At 38.8% G+C, this 21,417-nt stretch overlaps 1 protein-coding gene across 1 annotated transcript; it reads right to left on the reverse strand.

The window, feature by feature from the left end:
- Nucleotides 1-378: 378 nt before the first annotated feature.
- Nucleotides 379-18,788, reverse strand: DEK (DEK proto-oncogene; the record flags this gene model as incomplete). The annotated part of the gene is made up of 9 exons (XM_082015125.1): nucleotides 379-2,225; nucleotides 3,517-3,665; nucleotides 5,929-6,061; nucleotides 9,136-9,318; nucleotides 10,500-10,620; nucleotides 13,397-13,491; nucleotides 16,208-16,317; nucleotides 16,824-16,925; nucleotides 18,653-18,788. The coding sequence occupies 9 exons, from the start codon at nucleotides 18,786-18,788 to the stop codon at nucleotides 2,019-2,021; spliced, it is 1,236 nt and encodes a 411-aa protein (XP_081871251.1). The 3' UTR covers nucleotides 379-2,018.
- Nucleotides 18,789-21,417: the final 2,629 nt, after the last annotated feature.

Raw genomic sequence — 21,417 nt, forward strand, 5'->3', positions numbered from 1 at the left:
TCCAAAAAGCTGTGGGACAATGTTCAAGACTGCAGGCTTAAAAGTACTATCGTCCTTGCTGAGACACCAAGGCTCAGGTTCAGAAGAGCTTTCCCATACAGAAGAGAGCTTAATCACACACATCAGTGCTGCCAGATTTGGAAGCCCCACTGTGGACTTCCAAAGCTATCAAGCCTCCCAGCTGTACATCTTGGATACCCACTTCCGAGATGCTAGGCCATCAAGTCAAGACACTGAAGTAGAAGACTTTTTGCAAAGTGAACTTTAGAAATTTCCCTATAGCCTTTGGAGGGATTTTATTTACTATGTCAAGCCATTGAAACAAATGTATCTGTAGTCTTTTGTACAAAGTTAAACACTGAAAAGCTTAAGTATAAAACTACAGTTTAGTTTCTGTACAAGGTAAGATGTGACAAACATCATAAAACCTCAACTTGTTTGTAGTTTCATGAAACTTCTGCATACCACTTCTCATCACAGCCTCACTGCCGAACACTGACATTTCATGTCATAATTTCTAAGATAACAAGATTAAAAAGCTGATTTGCACAAAAGAAATCTGAAATAACTTTATATACACAACAGAAAGCCTTTTAAAAGTACAAAAATAACATCTATATGCCAATTAGTTACCATGCTTTGACAGTTCTCTCAGTGCCTACACATGCAAGACAGTAATCTAGATTTAGAATAATTCTGCATCTGTAGAATGTATCAGAATATAAAAGACATTAACATGTGATTAACTCTTGTTATTTTCAGAATGGATATGTATTCAAAATACCTTTATAACCAATACTGCAATATTCCAGTCTCTGCCTGTATACGTGCAGATAAGCAGCTTTCATCTTACGTGATTTTAAAATCTCCTGCAAGCTAGTAATCCACACTAAAAAGCTATGATGGTTCTAACAAATCTAGTTATACAAAGCAACTCAAAATGTACAAAAACTATAAAAAAGGGAACATTTATTGCCATGCATGAAACTTAACTATGTTCAACTAAAAACTGCATCAAATGCAGTTTTCTTAACAAAAAAAAAAAAAAAAGACACACAAAGCAATTTACATCAACACTCTTAACATTAGATCAGCAGAATCAGCTCTGACTAAATACCACAAGGGTAAGACACATTCCTTTTGCTGGTGCCTATCAGATCTTCAAATCCATGGAAACATAAAACCAGGAATCTTCATTTCCCACAGTCAAATCAGATCATGAAATCAACTGAAATGAGAAGTGTATTAGTTTTCTCCTTTCTCTCAATCCAATTACATACAGACTCTCCTTTTGCATCAAACTATCAAGAAAATACACTCTACTTCTGTGATCACAAAAAAAGAACATCCCTGTAGCAGACAAATTGCTCTCTCATGCCTTTGCTGATAGTGACACACATATGCACAGCACATAGACGTAACTATTTTTAGAAAGCCATGTATCAACATCTGCAAATGAAGCCACAAGAGAAAGGAAACTTACTTTATTAACTCCTCTGAGTGAACCTCACTTCTCTAGTTCCACTTTTAGTTTTGGGGCAAGCAAAAGTAATTGAATTTGAAAATTTTCTTACAAATTTGCCAATCACAGACTGGACAATAAACCCTTCGTCATGAGTACATTGTATCTGGCCTAATCTTCAGTGCAGAAAACTCAAAAGCAGCATTGTAACAGTGCTACCAGGAGCACATACAAAGAAAAAGCTATCTATCTTTATTGTCTTTTGCGTTCTCTCATTGCCAGAGCTTGCAGGTCTGCAAAGCTTATTATAAAACTTCATGCATTGTTACCTATGACTGTATGTGGTCAGTGCATGAATTATAGGGCACCTTGCAGCCAAGGATGGATAGCTTCCACAGAGTTAAAACTCAAAAATTATGATAGCTTTAATTTTAGTTCTGCTTACCAAAGAAATTTGTAAGACTAGTAGTGGCATGCTAAGAAAATAGAGTTTAAAGTGTTTGAGAGAGAGATACAAAAGAAAAAAAAAAAAAATCAGCGCCAGAGTTCAGGTTTATCAGAGCGCTAAGCTTCCAATACTATACAGGAGGCTATTAAAACTAGTGTAACAGGGTGCCATGCCACTTTCTAATAGGCTGAAGAAAAAAACCAACAAACCCAACCCAAAATGTTTGCTAAATGATAAAGTCTTTACCTCTTTGACTGTTTTTTTAATGAAGTCTTTCCTGTCAGATAAATCATAACTAGGATAGTTTTCATACACCTAAAAAAAAAAAAGGTAAAAACAACAACAAAACAAACCTCAAATTACTTTCTTTCAATGTATTGTATGAATAGAAGGAGCTTAAATTAGATTAGGGCAAAAATCGGTGTGGTACGTCTAGTATTACAACTGCCAAAATGCCCTCTGTTATTTATGGGAAGTGACAAGCTTATTTTCCTGTCCTTATTTTGACCACGTAAATATTTAAATATGTGTATTTTTTTATGTTTGGTCACTGACTAAACTGGTACTATATTTTTTAACATCTAACAAACTGGAATGCTTAGTTTGCCATGTCAGACAAATAAGAATTCTCCAATCTTTGTCTTACATGCTTTCCAAGTAGTCAGATACCCCTGTGTTAGTGTAGGAAGCTAACAAATATCAAATCCCAAGGCTTATTTAAGCAAAACTGTGATCCTTTCAAGTGACTAATAGAAGAGTCAACATATTTGAGTGCTATTCTACAACTGTTCTTTGGTTAACTGGGTGGGAGAGGACCAAACAAACAAAAAACAGATGCCAACACTGACAACCAATGCAGAATATTTTATTTCAGTATACCAAATTTCAGACTTCTAGAATGACTATAAACATGACAAAAGGTTTGTACAGAATATAAACATACAGTTTCCTCATAAGAATAACTTCTGGTTTAATTTTCTCAAGACAATTTCTTGGAAGCACCAGGAAAACAAACATGTGAATTAACTGACTGTAGAAAATGTCAAGGTAACAGTATTGTCTGTGTTTTGGTCACTTTTCCCCATCTTTCCCTTTTCTGGCCCCATGGTTCTTTCCTGGCACCTGTCCGGACAATTAATGGATTCCTAGCTGAACTGATTCAGACCACTAGCTCAGCTGAGAACTATTCATTTTTTGCTGATAGATGAGGGTTGAATAGACTCATAAAGAGAACGTATGAAGAGAGAAATGTACAAAGAGCAGGACACAGCCCTCCCCTTTTGACAGTAGCAAACTGCTGCACCGTCTCAACATCTCAAGTATTTTCACTATAATACATGGTAGTTGTTTTGGATGTAATACTGCTACTTTCCATGTAGCTAATTTTTTCTTTGGAGATTTCCCTTCTAATGGTGAGTATAAGTGTTGCAGATCTTAAGATGAAAGCTCCCTTATTATAGCTGTTGCAAGTAAATAAATCAATGCAAAACTATTTTGTTTCTGAACCACTGTGCAGAGTACAAGGCTCCATTTCTGAAACAGTGCCAAAAGTCAGTTCACAGACAACCCACTGCCTAAAAAGAGATTGCAAAACCGTATTTCTTACCTCTTTGCAAATTTGTTTCATTGTGACCTCCTCCAGGTTTGCATTGGCCAACAAGTTCTTGACAGTTTCCTTGAGTTCTTCATCTGTGGGTGGTTTCTTCAGCTTTTTAATTAAAGGTTCATCATCTGAACTATCCTCAGATTCACTTTCTAAATATGAAGAATAATTTGAATTGTAATAAAAAATTTTCAATTTGTCTCCTTTCTTCCTCCAAAATGAAAGCCAACAGAACTTTCCCTAAACATCTGATGGAATGCTCTCCTTTAAAATAGACATTGTGCCACACCATTCATTTAAAAACAAATCTAATGCTATCAGTATTATATTTATTTATGAATCCACATCATTGTTGATGAACTACCCGTTTACAAACCAATATGTACTCTAAAAAGTACGGGACAGATTAAATTAATCTATCAAACTGAAAAAAAAGATTTGCAGCAGTTCTAAATTGAGGTATTATGGCCCTAAAAAAGTACTTATTTGCTTTAAAAAGGAATTTGGATTTTTCTTTTTTTCCCCAGCAGCACTGTCCATCAGGATCTTCTAAATTTGCAATGCAGTGTTCCTGAACATGGTATCAGAAACACCATGACAACATATGAAGAGAATCATTAAGAAACTTAAGTGAAGAGGCACAGGATACTCCTACAATCTTTTCCACCAGCAAAATAATTAGACTGAGCGACTCCAATATCCACTCAGTTCCTCTACTGCCAACAAGACAAAATTCAGAGCAGAAGCCAAACAATCTAGATAATAAGCTAAAGGCAGACCTATTTAACATTGATTTTTGTACTGTGATCATGCACTCAGAACAAATGCAGTAGGACTAAAGAAGGAATTATGAGTATTACAGAACATGTATGCAAAACACATATGTAACATTACATATATATGTTGATGACAAAATCAAACAAACACACACATACACAACACAGAGTCAGCCACACTAGAACTGCCAGCAGACAATCAGAAAATACATTGAGTTCAGCACACGCCAGTCTACTCTGCTGATAAATAAGGCTATGAAAGAAGTTTAGCATTAACTCTATGCCTAAAAGTTTAACCATTCCTTTACTTAATACACTGACAAGCAGGGTAATTAATCTGAACTGATGTCTGTGCTACAGCATACATATGCCGTAGCTGGCATTAAATGAAGTATGTTTGCAGTATGGATATATGCTACATTAATAACTCATTAATGTTAAGACGGTTGTTACCTCATAGAGTGCCAGTGAATTTAAGGTGGAAAAGGACATCTGGAGATTAACTGGTTTAAGCCCCTCCTCAGAACAGGGCCAACATGGAGCTGGTTGCTTGGGGCCCTGCCAGGTTGCGTTCTGGACATCTCCAACAACAGGGATTCCACAACTGCTACAGACCCCGTTTCTGTGACTGCCCTCAGCGTGAAGCTTTTCTTCCCCTAACATGTAATTGCAATTTCCCTGGCAGCAACTTGTGGCTGTGGCCTCCCATCCTCTCGCTGTGCACCTCCAAGCAGAGCCTGGCCCTGCCTTCCGCAAACTCTCCCATTGGTAGCTGCAGACTGCAGTACGATACCCCTTTTATCCCTTTTTATTCTTAAGGCTGAATAAGCCTGACTCTCTCCGTGCTCCAGCCCCCTGACCCTCTTGGTGACCCTCCACAAGACTCGCTCCAAAATGTCCATGCCTCTCTTGCACCAGGGAGCCCAAAGCTGGACACAGCACTCCCAAGGCAGGCTCACAAGTGCTGAATAGGGGGTAATAATCACTTCCCTCAACCTGCTGGAACAGCCCAGAGTGCTGTCAGTGTTCCTTATCACAAGACCACGTTGCTGAATTGGGTTCAACTCATTGTCTGTGAGAACCATCTGCCCCTGCCCAGATCCTTTTCTGCAAAGCTACTGGCCCCATCTGCACTGCGGCAATCTTTACACAGGTATTAAGGAAGTCAATGTATGTACACCTTTTATGCATATCATCAGGTATGAGAAAACCAATAGCATCAGAATGCATGTAGAACCCATATCTACGGTGAGAAAAAGCACATCAAACTGCTGGACAAGAGACATACACAGTGGTATATATACTACTGGATCAATTATGAGATACATGTGAAGTCACTATAGAGGCACCAACACACAATTTTGCTAACATTCTTCCAGCAGAAGGGAGAACTAGGCTGATACTCTCAGTTTATTTGCAAATAAAAAGTATATATATGTACACAACAGAAATTACATAAAGCACATGCAAACCAAGAGGAGGTTTTTTTTAATTACTGTTGCATGGAAAGAAACATCAAGTAGCAAGCCAACAATTCCTCAAACTGTGTTTTCTTTCACAATTAGGTGCAAAAGCTTGCTTTCTAATAAGCATCCCAGTTAAGCTAAAAGACAACATATGAAAGATTTAAAGTATTTACCTTTTCTAGAACTGTTCTGATTTTTTTTAGTAGTGCTGCTATCCGCCTTCTTGACATTCGCACCCTTCACGGCTTTCTTGGTTTTAGAAGTCACCTTTTTAGACTTCTCTCTTTTAGATGCTTTTCTGGGGGGCTATAAAGAAGAAAACAGAAGATTAAAACAATGGTTTCTACCCAAACAATCTGTACCCCTTTTCCACAATGGAAATTATGCTTTCTGTCAATACAAACTAAGTCAGCAAATTCAAGTACTGTATTTTGCTAGCAACTTCTACCCCTACACCATAGGAGGAAGATGTCCACAAAGAGTATGCCTTCATCCTTTTAAATTTCACGTTGTTCTTCCACATGGGACTCTTAAGCTCAAACAGATAGAACTTTTTGATGATATTGGTAGTTTGGTTGTGCTATAACCTTCCATTCATAATTAGTTATAATTAGCTTATAAGATCACGATAAAGATGTTCCTTTAAAAAAGACATGGTATGTTGTATTCAATTACTTCTAGATGCAATAGCGCTCTCAGACTACACGCAGCTCATTCTTTTTGCACTAGTTGACGAGAACTACATTAGCTAATCCATGATTTGGCCAACTACTGTGATTAGTAAGCCCAAAAAATTATTGCATTAACATCAACAGAAGAAACTGGGAACATAAATACAGATAGTATACACATATCAGTGAACTGCATTTTTGGCAGAAATTAAATGTGTGCTTAACACACAAAATCTTTAGATAAAACTCCCAACAAGGCTGCAAACTTTCCTCACAGAAACAAACGTGGAATATTGACCATGAATAAAACATACTTCAGAGAAAGAACATCATGAAGCAAAACAAATTAACTAACAGTTATTACTAAATTCATAATTCTAATTTATATTTAAAAGGGCAATGTAGTCAATTGAGCAAACTATCACATCTAAACAATCAAAATTAGTTCATATAACTTAACTGCTTCTCCCATTAGTCCCTAGTGCAACTCATGAAACTAGTATTTAGTAAGTCAGATTATATTTATTTATATTGGCTTGCTCAATTATAGTTGCACTCGCTCTGCAGTGTTAAATGAAGGATAAAGCATTTCACTGTCGAAATTCAGAAAAATACAGTCAAGAACAGCCCCATTTCTAAACAAATGTTTGTAGTTTCTAACTCTTAAGCTTTTGAGTTTCTGCTAAAGCTCCATCACCAGCTACAAAGTCAGAAGATAAACTTGGCACTCACATTCCAGTTTTTTACAAAATTATGCTCCCCCAGCACACAAAAATATTTCAGATACGTTCTGCTTCCAGGCAACTGTAAGATTTCTTTGTTTGTTTGTATTATTTAAAGAAAAAGTCGCCATCAAGAGACATGCAACTCTGAAGACAATTTATTCCAGCCACTTCACATCTAAGATTCCAACAGAGCTGGGGCAGCAAAGCAGATATGCTGCCTACACCCTTCCACTTGTGGTATGTTAAAGGGTGTCATAAACCTAACTTTTTTTTTTTTTAAATGTTGCAATCTTAAAGCTGTGCAATCGCAGACATTTTCCATGTCACCGTTTCCTATATTCAAACTAATTTGACATACTAGTGTTTTTGTAATAATTAAGCTTTTACTCCATGCAAGTCAACTTCAGTTTCTGAAGACTTCGGACTACCTGGTTATTGCCTGACAGACATATCCAACTGCTACCTTCCGAAAGAAAGCAAAGATGACCCAGTTAGATCAATGGGGTTTACTATGAGGTTTTTTTGCTTGTTTTCTGTTTGTCTGGGGGTTTCGGTTTGTAATAACTGAGTCCTTGAAAAATTTTCTAAAAGACAACTCCTGCCTCTGAAAGCAATATTCCTCTCCTCACAGTATGAAAACTGTATTCCTGAAGAGATGAACAAATATAAAATTAACTTTTAGTATTTCAGCTCTCTTTCAATTTGCCACTTGCGAGGGAAGAAAAAAGCAAACTATTAATTAGGTTTGTTTCATGGAGGCATGGGGAATTTCCTTGAACCATCTTTTTAAATTAAAACTAACACGCATCAAAATGACAGTGACAAAATAAACTGTTAAAGTTACATAATTGGCCTTTTAACAAAAGATTTTTGTTACTATTTTCTATAGCTCAGACTATTTCCTTAACAGCCTGTCACGCTTCCACTGCAACAGGCAGAATGCAATCCAAGTAAATAATGGTCTTACATCACAGCCAAAGGATCCATAGCTTACATAAAGAATTTCCTTGGACAGAAACAGTTGACTAATTCCTGTTTGTTGCAGGGCTCTGATTAAAGCTAAAAAGGCAGTCCAATCTAAATCAAAATATAGGATAAGACGGAGCCTGTAGCTTCTTTTCATTTCTTTTTTCCAGGCTTCAGGCATACGGACAAATCAGTGTATGATTTGTACATAGATCAGCTGTACACTTGTACTGGCCCTCCATATTTTGTGTCTATTGTGTGACTAAGTACGGGCCTGAAAAGGAATGCACAGGGAAAGGTGTTTTGCATTTAAATACAAAGTTCATCTCATTTCTCTCCTACTATGCAAGGCTAAAAGAAGTTTCAAAGAAAACAGAGAAGAACTGAAAATACAGTGAGATGAGAACACTTTGGAGATTGCAAGAATCTTTGTAAAGCTGCTTACTATGTTGCTCACTTTATCTTTGCGATCCAAGAAACAGAACCCTAAAAGAGAGATTAGGACATAAAATCCAAGAGAAATATGGAAACTAGATCCAAAAAACAATGCAGCCAGCTATGTCAGGGACCTCTACTGAATTAAAAGTTAAGTCCTAGGTATTCAAGCAAACCCTCCACAGGAAAAAAAAAAAGATAGCTAGCTATTGGGAATTTGTATGAAATTACATTAAAAAAGTCATCACAAGATGATACAAGAAATGCAATCAATTATGTTTGAAATCCTGGGTGCCCCAAAATGACATATAGCAAATGGTTTCATAAGGTGCGTATATACATCCAAGAACCAGAACCTTCACCTCATCTTATTCGTTCTCTAACTTTAATGCACTAAGAAATTATGAACATTTCTTATAAATTTCAGATGTGTTCCCTCTTCTTTCAAGCCATTCATTTAGTTAAAACCACTTACCCGCCAACTGTGCATGTCCCAAGAATTACCAATCAATAACAACCACATAATGACAAACTGCAGACAAATGTTTTTAGCCTGATGTTGAAAAACAAAAAACCTCAGTACCTCATCTTCACTTTCTTTTTCTTCTGAAGAGTCATCCTTTTCCTTCTTTTCATCTTCTTCACTACTGGATTCATCTGACAAGATCTCTGGGCACTTTGTGCGTTTTGCTTTTCTTGTTGTTCCAGCGCTACTGCGTTCTTTTTTGCCACCTTTGCTTGGCGTTTTTTTGGACTTTGGCAACGGCTGAGAGACAGAGACACGTGTTACCCAAGCAGGCATACAAAAGTGAATTTTAAAAATATCATCTCTTTCAAATCACATGAAAGAACAGTAAACAAATATAGAGGTCTCTTAAGTTTTGATAACACCAAAAAAACCACCCCAAACATTTTATGTACTACACTTAAGCCATAACATTTTGCAGTAAGCAGAAATTCATTACAGAAATGGAGCTGAGAAAAATGAAATTTCAGTTCTAAGCTAAGCACCCGTTCCAATCCCCTAACCAAACATCTCTTCAAAGGTTGGGGGTTAGGGAAAGGAAGCAAGAAAGAACAATCTAGAAAGAACCTTTTACCTACCTATGCCCTCCCAACCCATAAAAGCAAGCTGCTGCTTCTTGTAACAAATTAGCCGACAACTCTTCAGAAGACTTAAAGGCAGGAATTCTGTCACGTCTTATGCAAAACTACATTTTGTTGTCACTCAGTACCAGTGTCCCTAAGGCAGCATGCAGATTCCTTGTTCACATCACTTACTAGTGTTTGCTGGGAATAAATGTAATTTCCGGAGCAACAGTCTAACTATTTAAGTATTGCTTTTAGATTAAAAGCTGAAAGTCCAAGAAGATTAATAACAGAGTTTAGTAGTCTTGGCAGCTGAATCCAGCGCACTACCACATACTAGTTAAAGCAAGTTTTCCTAGCCTTGCAACAAATTCCATTTTGTCATGACCATATGTGATCATGTACACTTGTCAACTTGTAGCATACCCAAGTAACATCTGACAGCTTATTTTCCTGTCCTTTCATGTTTTATTTCCTTGCTCTGATGCCTTTTTTTTTCTTCTCCTTTTTCTTTCCTGCTCACGTATTACGTCTATTCCCCTCCATTCACCCACAAAGCTATTTATGGTATCTAGGTATAGATATCTCTAATTAGCTTCATGTATTGACCACATACACTTTTGTGTGCTAATGGTGTGTAGTGTGTGCACTTACATATAAGCATATAGTTTCTAAGTCCTCACCTCGTTATGGATGCCTGCAGAAGAGCTACCCTCTTTTAAGAAGCCATTGCTACTTCAGGAAGTTAGAACAGTAACTGTATCACCACTGGTAGCAAGCTAATAATAAGGAAGAAACGCAGCTGCATTTTTCATCAGAACAGAGCTATAAAAGCAAGCACAATCACCTGCAACTCACCTTGCCTGAAGATTTTGGGTGCATTAAGAAGTTTAAGATTCTGGTTACCAACTCACTATTAACTCCCGATCTTTCCAAGTCGAGAACTTCACAGATACTTTTCAACATTGCATTTCTAAATCTAGGGGGGGAAAAAAAAAAAAGATTCAGTACCACATTTTAAACAATCGGTGAACGTTTGACTGCTAGAAGCTGCTATCTGGTTTGTGTCTGCAACCTGACAATAGACATGAAAATAGACACTTAACTACATTTCCAGTCTTATCTATAGTTAAGAACCACCACATATTACATAAAGCAAAAGAAAACAAAATTCCCAAATGCACATGTCTGTAAAGTAGGAGATAGATATATATATATATATATATATATGAAAAAGTTATAAAAGCTTAGCAAAAAAATCTTCCCCAGAATCCCTCCTAACCTGCCACATTGAAAAGAATCAATCTTGGAAACTAAGTCCAGTGGGTACAAGACTTGAACTCTAAGGGGGCAAGAGGTGTCCCTTTATTTTCTCTGGTTCCTTGCCCCTTTACAGAAGTACCTGTCATAAAGACAGAAGGTTAAGAGAAACTCTGACATCCACACCCTTTACTCCAACAGGATCTTGAACCAATTGTCCCACTTTATTGTTTGTCCCACCGGTATTGAAAAAAGTGGAAAGAGAGAGTCAAATCCTGTGAGTGTGTGAACAGAATGCAAACTTAATGAGATTAAAAAAAACCAAAAAAACCCCCCCAAAAAGGCCTACTTATTCTACCTGTTACCTCCCTTCAAACGTTTATGCTTTCCTCTTCACTCATTTTGTACAATGCTGCCTGAAAAGTGGATTTCATCGTCTGACCTTTTTTCACAGGTTTACTTGCTATTTCTGGTAATCAAAGTAAAAGGAAACTCATTTTTCATTGTTTATTTAAAAAGTCAGTGCAACTCTTTCATGGTGGCCTGTAACTTCTCTAAAGTAGCATTTAATTTCAGACTGTCCCTTTAAAATCACAGACTTTTAAGGAGGCAGAACAACTTTGTTCTCCAATGTTTTAGGGCATGGGAGCAGGAAAACTTAACTGGTTTGGTGCATCTCCCTGCCTCAAAGTATAATTCATCCACCATCCCTCCAACAACAAAGTTAAATTTTTCTAGTCATTTTTCTAGACAAGGTTATAAAAAAAAATTTGTGCAATGTTAACATGCAGAGAGCCTTCCTGTTTAGCTTTTGGGGATACACTGAATACTTGTAAGGTATTCCGGCAGAATCAGAAGTCAGTCTCTTACATTTTAAAAGACTATAATACTATAGAGTTAAAACCACCTACCTTGTTAACAGATATAAAAACTGTATAGCATCAAAGTTTCTGCTATGAGACCTTGTATACTGAACTTAGGATTTTATGGTTCTGTTGCTGCTTTAACCAAAATTCCTTATGACTTATGTTACACATGGCATTTGTTCTTGCATTTTAACTTAGGTTAGAAATGATATATACAAAGAATAAATTTTGCCTCTCAAATCCTTTCATACTTTTTAAGGCTTTGAAGGTACATCTGCAGGTAACAGCAAACATAATGTACTAAGTATTAAAATGCAGTTCAAGTGTGGAATAACAAGTGCACACAAGTTTTGAGTCAGTAACTTCCATAGCAAGTATTTTTGACTTACAAAAGCCAAGAACTCTAATCCGCACAGCAACCTCAACCCTCATTCTTTTTAGTTTATAACCTGAACAGCAAGATTCCGCAAAACAAATTTTGTTCTTTGTTCATCTTGTTCACTGCCGTTACAACATGATGACATACAAGTGTGCAGTGTGGGCAGAAATCGACCACATAGAATAAATTAATAATCTAATCAGCAGTGTTTCATACATAGCTATGAAGAGCAGCAGAACTTATCAAAGTAACACAAGTACACAGGGCTCAGTACCTTGATAAGAGTGACAATGCAACCAGTTTTGAGAATACTTTCTGAAGACTGAAGAGTAACAAAGCTTTACTAGCAGTTCTTCCATATGAAAAATATGAAAAAAAAAAGTGCAAAAATACTGTATTTTGTGACCTTTTGCAAATAAGGGGAAACATTATCCAATCAAACCCCTGGGAAAGGGTCAAAACTCCCATCCTGAGGAAGAGATGCACATGTATTTGACAAACCTATTCCTAGAAAACTGTGTATCTGAGGAAGGAAGATTTCCAAATTCTGGAAGTCTTCCCACTATCAACAAACTGATACTAAAAACCACAATTTAGAATCAATTGCGTAGAAGTTATTAGTTTTTTCATTTGTTACAACTAGCTGCACAAATATGCAAGGCCATCTTTAAATCCTTCCAGTCCAGTCAAAACCAACCTGCAGCAGCTTCTCGGGTCAATAGAGAAGCAGCGTATGTGGAGAGATGGTAAAAAAAAAGCAGGGGGGGGAAGGGAGGAAAGGAAAGAAAAAAGATTTGTTAGACTAACTGCTACAGCAATTCTAGGAATAGGACTGTATGTTTCATATACAGTATGCAGAAATGGCTTTGATTCTGAAGGAGGAAGTTTTTGAGGCATAGAAGGATACAAGTTTGCAACGTGAATAGAGCACAATGTATTCACAACACAATGCCTGCCCTGGGGAAATAAAGTTTTCCTCTCACTTGGCAGAAGAATCTGCTAGTTAGCATGCAACAGTTAAAGCGGGACAGTAGGACTTGTGAATAAAATGTTCACAATTTAACTCTTTTTAATACATTCAAGTTGTCTTAAGAGATCGGTTTATGTGATCAAAATGAGCTCAGAAACAGATCACAGAGGTCTAGGAAACAGCCACTCAGATTAAAATTTAAATTTAATCTGAAGTAAAATTTTGAAAATGAGAATTGAGCATGAGTCAAACTATGTTAAGTAGCAATAGAGATCATTACTTTTTTAACATTTCTTCCTTCTTTTTGTATTGGTCACTTCCTTTTTCAAATGGGAACCCGCTGAACTGACCCACATTCTTCTTTAGAGAAGCAACCTAAAACAGAACACACAGGTGACTTTCCAACTGCAGGTATTTTAAAAGATTTAATCCAATTACATTTGTTAACTTCTCACACAAGAAAAATCTATTCTAGCAGCTAGCTCTCTGTTGGCAAAAAGTTTTACCCTTTAAGTTACAACCTACATTGATTATGCCCGCCTTTATTTCATGACAGTCAAACAATTAAGTTCTTATGGTCTTGGTAATTTCAATTCTTTTTAATAACTTCCCAGGTAAAATTACCTGCCATTTCAAGCTTGTTTAGAACATACTGGATACTTATTTACAGGTTTGCACAACTATGATCACATGAAGCCTGTTGCACGCTTTGTACCATATAATTTGTTATAGAACAGTACATTTTATTTTTACTACATAATCTGCTAAAGCAGATTTGCTTTACTTGCTTTTCTAAATTCTTACATAGGACCATGATTGCACTTTTGAACCTTTTCTTTAGCATGACCCATTTTTGCAGTTGCATACCACCCAATTTACAGCTACCCATTATAGCTGCAGTCTGAACATGGTTGAACTTTCATTGCAACAGCCCTTATAATAGGAAAATCGCTCCCATCAAGATGCCAAATATATTAAGTTCTTTGTTTTCACTCCATCTCCTTCTACCAAAAAGTACGTTAAAACATATCCCCAAACCTTTTATTCTTCTGAGATCTTTATAACACTATCAAGAATAATTTGAACTCACTTTCAATAGTTCTACAAATTTTGTTCCTGGTGTTTCTCCATTAGTTTATAATATTAGCAAAGCTAAGCTCCTTTTCCAAAGGTAATTATCTTTGTCCAGCACCTAAAGAAAATTTGCAGATTGTATTGGCATGTTTTATTAAAAATGTTAATTATGATCCAAAGCACATACAGAATGTGCATAGAAGACAACACCTGTTCTTCACTATATTAAACACCATTCTCGGCTCCCAACAATTCTGATTAAATACAGTTTTTGATGAAACCATACTGATATATTTCCAAACTGAATGCATTTTGAAGCAAATAAATATACTCTCATATCTTTGGACTCAAATCACTGGGACACTGCAGTAATCCAGCTGGACTCTCCAAGAAGTCTATGTCCAAAAGACTAAATGTTGGAGAGCAGAGCAAAGCAGGTGGAATTCAACCAAATTAAGTGGTGTGGGCAGGAAGGGTGAGAGCTGTATTTCAATAGCAGTTGTGTCTAATTAGGAGGACTTAGGAGTATTAAATATCAATTTACAGTTATATCATTTGCACATAATTATGAAACAGCAAATAGTTCTGTGACTATTGGTTGATTAGATTTATTAATAATTGTTTTAATAAACACTAATAACAGTATCATTCAGTTGTTAGGTTCTTAGTAGAGTGTTGCTTAATCAATAAACAATACAGTCTATTAAATCAGTTATGTCTCAGATCTTCAATCTAAAATAGGAAAGATGGCATCTGAGGTAATGGTATCCCAGCATCTCCATCCAAAGACAGTAGAAAAGTGTTAGTGGTTTCATGAAGTGTAAATGGATATAGTTTGATGACTTCCACAGTAAAGCTAGTTAAACCAGAAAGTTACATGGCTCTGTCATTGTACCTTTCCTGTCAAGCAATTAAATTCCACTGCAGGACAATCCAGAAGTTTGCAAAACTCTCTACACACCGAGTCGGAAATTCTCTAGTCTTGTTTATTGCCACAGTGAATAAATAGCACAATTCACAGAACAAGGTTTTAATTAATATATACTGTTCTTTTCCTGAATATTTGAGGCAACAGATCTTTCTTTGCCATTTAAACAAGCACTGCATTTGCAGCAGTAGTCTGAGATATTGCAGCTAGCATGCATCTGTACTAGTACTATTCAGTTCCTGGTTTCTGTGCTAGCTGTTCAAGTTTCCAAAATACAAAGAGATTAAAAACAAATTCCTATAAATATTGTAAGTATACTGAAATAGCAAAATTTAATCTGCCTTAATTTCTCTACATCCATTTTATCTCTATTAGCAAGGAAAATGGGTCATAGTTACTCTGAAATTTAAGGCATGATCACTGATACATAAAGAAAATATAGCAGCAAATCTTTCTTGGAGCCTGTTAAGTTTCATCCTTAAATACAAGAGTGAGCACATCAGTTTTTAACTAATATTTCAATTGTCTTAGATAAATGTGACAAAAATCACTACTAAGATTTTACATATAATGCAGTTTTACTTTCTACTGCTTTGTGCAAACTAAAGGAGAAAATTACTAGGCAAAGTAGCAACGTATTAAAAGCCACTAACAGGTTTCAAATACAAAAAAAATAGCAGTAGTAAGAAAAAGCTACGTTGAACAAAATAAATACATGGAGTATTTTGACTGTAATCTGCATGTCAGTGGCTTTTAGCATGCGAACCATAAATTATTTCTAACTCATCCTCATAAGATAAATCACCCCTCCCCAATTAAAATAAAAATTTTTTATTAAAAAAAAATCTATATTCTTGTAGACTTGCAATTCAATACACCTTTCCATAGGATTTTTATAGGGAGAGTAGTTTACAGGAGTTAGGTTATGGGCTTGCTCAACTGGTCCTGCAATACGAATTTTGTAAGTAGTTTGGAATAAATGACACTTAAGAAGTAGATCCATATGTGCAAATGTAAAAAACTATACTACAAACATTTTCACTATGTATGAGAACTAACAGATATACAAGATTGATTTTAAGTTCTTACAGTGCCTGGCCTGTTGTAGAGGAGTTTGTGGAGGTTCCTAAGTTCATCTGTCTTCTTTTTACTCAGAAAGAATTGTATCCTTTCAATTTCACAGAGTTTTTGTCCTTTTCCTGAAACAGTTAAAATCAATTGTGCAATTCATCACATTCATATTTACCTGTGTGTTTATAACTTCAAATATCTACTGTTTTTTTAAAAAAGCAAAGTTATTTTAGAATAGCATCAGACATTACAATAGGTCAAACATTAAGCAGGTCTCTTCCTATCAATTAGGCATCCTGGCAGTTTCTTTATCTTCGTTGCTTGATGCTACCTAAAACCGCGTACAAGGACATGGTATTTCTTTTTATTCTAGCTGCTCCTGCCTTTGTTAGTGGTGGCTAGGTACTGAAGATTCTATTCCAGGTAAGTTTAAACGCTATGTAACTTTTACAGTTTAGATTGATGCAACAGAATAAAAGAGGGTTTTCATATAATTATAATAGCCTTACTACTTCAGGATGGATCATGACTCTTAAGTTAGGTCTTATCTACAACAAATTAATAATCTGATCTTTTAAGAGGTTTCATTATCATTCCCAACATTCACAATTCTTATGCGAGAGGACAAGCTTACCTGGTGTAATTGTAAATGGTTCCTTTTGCAACGAGGACACCTGCATGGTCAGTCGGTCTACCTTCTTTTTCTCCCTTTTTCCTTCAACAATGAGACTCTTCTCTGCAAAAGACAGCTTCCTTAAACACAGTATTTTTCATTACATGAGAAGATTTGACAGTAATGACAAGCAATACAACACTGAATCTTTGAAATGGCAAACCAAAAATGGATAATGATATAACCAGGACATTTTCAAACCTTTGGCTAATAGGGCAATGGGATTCTATGCAGCTGTATACTGACAGTCTCTAGTTCTTAACCACAACCCTGAATCCAACTTAACCTTGAGGACAAGACTGGGCATTTCCTAAACACAACTTCAACCTATGATGGAGATTGCAGCACTACGCATTTCCAGGAACTCATCCTTCTCTCCCTTCACCACCTTTGAGGTACAGAACTGACACTGCCTGCCTAGTCTCCTTCCGGGACACCCCAGCCCCTACATGCACAGCTCCACTTTAGCTCTCTCAGGGAGAATACCACCACCAGATGAGCAAAAGGAGAGTCCAGCATGGCTGCAGATACTTTCTCTTCCCACTACTGGGGTGGAGGACCCACACATATCAGCAGGGGAGGCAGAAGCACAAGCACAGTGGGACTGTATGACACCTCAAAGGGCTGTGCAGTGCGGCACAATGCGAGTGTCACACATACTACAAGAATACTACTCCCAGTAATTCTGGTACTGCTTAGTAATGAATACATTTAGACTGTTTTATGCGTACATTGCAGATCACTACTTTAATGATACCGTATCAGAAGAAGAACCCAAAGCTTCACCTGAACATTTCATACTAAAATACTTGACCTCAAATCAAACTATCCTTAGTGCTAAAAATATGGTCTATCTGGCTTTAACAGCTGAAAGCAGCTTCAAAATCTGTATGAACATAATCAAAACTAGATATGTACCCGATGAAAACAGAGCAAAACATACTTATGTGTACACAACAAAAAGTTGTTTCTAAAAATCTAATTCTAATTACTCAAGTTTCCCAAAGAGCATCACTCTTTACTTTCTACTACCTTCCCTAATGACAAACTTCAGTTCTTTTAAGAATTCAAGACCATCAGTGACTTGGTTTCACTGGACCATACTGCAGCTCTATTTACACAGATGCTTTAATTTGAAAAACAGATGCATAGACATTTCATGACAGAAATTAACATTTTTGCATAGTAGTTTCTTCATCATATCTTGTATTCCTTGACTACCCTCTTCAACTACATGCCACAACACAAAACCTGCCTTGCTCCTCGTCCTGTATCACCATGATATTGACAAAATTAGTGAAATGGAATATGCCCCCTCCAACATAATTAAATTTTGGTACCCAGTAAATCAATTTACAGTAGTTAAGCAAAGACATCTGTATTGTTTCCAAAGCTACTGAACAGATTTTTCAAGTTTCTCTCTTTTGAAAACATGGATCACTTCAGAGTTACTGGCAAAAAAAGGATTCTTTTTTGGATATGCATTTTTATACAAACAGTTTGATAAAGGACACTACCTTTTATAATCATCTATTGCTTTATACAACAACAACGACAAAACCTCCCTAGTGTAGGAATCCAGGATACTGGCAATTACTTCAATCTTTCGGTATCGCTGTTTCTAGTGTTGCCTGTTATAGTCTACTGGGAAGCAATTTATGACCCATGAGATAGATGTACTATAGCATCTCCTAAACAATAATTGTACAGTTAACCAACATGACAGGAGACTGCACTCAGTAAGCCTGGCATTTTTCAAAGGACAACCTATTCAGTGGAAAAACACATACCCTTTTCTTCCTCCTCCTCTTCTTCCTCTTCTTCATCTTCATCACTTTCCTCAGCTTTGTTTTCAGTTTCAGGTTGTTTCTCATCTGCTTTTTCAGATGACATTGTATCTTCTTTTGATGAAACAACAGAAGACATGGCGTATGGTTCTGTAAAAGCAGTTGGGGAAACCATCATCAATGTAGCATTATACATGAAAAATTCCTGCTGACAGAGAACATCTATCTAAGAAAGGAAGATAACCATATCTGTTCCTTTTAGAAAAATTCTAGCTTTCACAATCTTTCACTGTGTATGGATCTGGAACTAAATACAGCATTAGCTGTATAAGCCTATGTGGAAAAAATATCACACTATTAACGGTTTTCTTTTTCCAATATTAAAGCCAGTATTATCTGCAAGAGGTCAGACTCGATAAACAACAATGAAATCAACTGCTTATATGAAGTATTAGCAGGTGCCAGAGAACAGCAGCACTCCAAATGGCAGAAAACATGAGTTATGTTATCAATAGTCCGGGGAAAAAGAAAGTTTACTACTCTTTGCTAAATCACTGGGGACAAAAAAAAAAATCTCTTTCAGAGTGTTAGTACCAGTATTTCATTAGACACGGAAAATGAATCCAACTTTTTCACAGTACCACAATCTGAATTTTACTTGTCCGCACAAATGAAGAACCAAGAACATGTACTTACTACGTGTTGTCTTTCCTTAGCCTTTCCATGGAAGCAGAAACGGAAAAGGAAAGTAAAAGAATTTTTAGCTTTTCAGCAAACAGGTCCGTGAGGGCGACTTCCCTGGGGAAAAAGGAACTGGGATCCACCTTTAGAAAGTGTTAGGTCGGGGGTATTTTCGGCCGGGAGCGGCTATCTCGCAAGCCGCCCTGAGGAGGATACTCGTGTACAACAGCACCTCCCACCCTCGTCCAGGACTTTTCAGACAGGGATTCGCCACCTGTCCCCTTCCCGACTTGCGAGCCGGAGGCCGGGAAAAGCGATGACGATAGGTAGCGCCCGGAGGAGCTGGCGGCCAAGGAGAAGGGCGGCGGGGGTAGCGGCGAGCGCCATCCCCCTCCCCGAACCAGCGGGCAGCGAGACCGTTCCGCCCCGTTACCGCCGCCGGGCCGCAGGGCAGGACAGCGCGCCCAGGAAACACCTCAGGCGGAAAACACAGCCCGCCGCCCCGCGGAGGCCTGGGAAGGAAGCGGCCGCAGCGGCGCCAGGGGGTTGGTGACAAGCGCCCCGGCACACGGCGTCCTCCCGGCGGGACGGGAGCCCGGCGGCGCAGTGGCTCCATTTCATTTCCCACTGCCACCCGCCCCGCCCCCCCCCCCCCGGCCACCCCCTCAGGCCCGGCCGCAGCGGGACGTGAGGGGGAAGAGGCGGGAGCGCCCTCTCCGGTGCCGTTATGTCCATGGCGGCAGGACGCACCTCAGCTCCAGCCCCGGCTGCTGGCTCCTTCTTCGGGCGCGGCTACGGCAGCGGCGACAGTTACCGGCGGAGAGAGAGGGCGGGGGGAAGGGGGCGGGGCCGGGCGCCCCGGCGCACAGCGACACACACACACACACACACACAACCCCCTCCCCCCCCGGAGGCGCGCACTCTGCGTCCCGCGGTCGGTCACTCTCTCTCCCGGAATCAACAAGGTTTTCAAAATGGCGGGTTCTCGGACGAGGAGAAGGAAGCGGGAAGGCGGCGGCCAATCAGCGCCCGCAGCCCGGCCGGCGCGGGGAAGCGGCCGCAGGGGAGGGGAGGGTGCGCGCGCAGGGAGGGCCGCTGTCGCGGAGGGGGTGTGGATGTGCGTAACGTGCGCCCGCCGGCCAGTGGCTGCCTGTGGTGACGTCAGACCGCGCGCCTCCGCTGAAAGGGGAGCGGGGCAGTGAAGTGTGTGAGGGGTTGCTTTGTCGTTCTTCCCGCCGCCACCGGTGTTTTGTCGGCGCGTGACTCTGCGCGGGTACTGGTTCATAAGCGGCCTTTCTCTCCCGTGCACCCTTGCGGCCCTGTATCCTCCGTTCCCCTGCGGGTGGGAGTGCTTGGCGGTCCCGCTTTGCCGTTAACGGCCGCGTCTCCCTCCGGCGGCGGGTGCGGTGCTGACAGGCTGAGGGGTACTGCGGCCAACGGAAGAAAATGGCCGTTGAAGTAAGAGCCGGGGCTGAAGAGTAGGGTCTCGTCCTCACCCCTGTAAAATGTGGGGGTCACAGGCGGCCCCGAAAGAGCAAAGGTCCGGTCCCGCTTTCACCCGTGCTGTGGCCTGCTGGAGTTTAAGGCAACTCTTCAAACCAGAGAGGCCTGGCTGGGTTTAACGTGCAGGAGGAGCCAGGAGCACTCAGAAAACGTGTTGGAGAAGGAAGTAGCCCGAAATAGCCAGTGCCGAAGCCACATTGCACTGACGGCAGCTTTTTGGGTAGTGTGAGTAGCTGTAGGTAGGTGGCTCTTCGGGAGGAACCAGGTAAAGGGGTAAGAAGAGAGAGGAAATGAGAAAAATGTTACACTGACATGAATTGTTAATCTTAGGTGTGTGTAAAACCTAGTCATGTAGAATTGGTAATAAAACTAGGAAATATGTGTAATATAAATACTACAAAATAATAGATTCTGGAATAGGAAAATAGCTGGGAGATACTAGAATTCATTTACTGTGTACAAAAGGAAAGTCTGGGGAGTGTATATTAATACCCCCCAATTTAGGCAACAGAGACACAGGTTGCTTTTTAAAAAGTTTTTAAAGCTGGTGCAATCACAGATGGTGGTGGCATTAAAAAGGAAAA

The sequence above is a fragment of the Phaethon aethereus genome (assembly GCF_964289735.1).
Source record: "Phaethon aethereus genome assembly, chromosome: 2".
Taxonomy (NCBI): Eukaryota; Metazoa; Chordata; class Aves; order Phaethontiformes; family Phaethontidae; genus Phaethon; species Phaethon aethereus.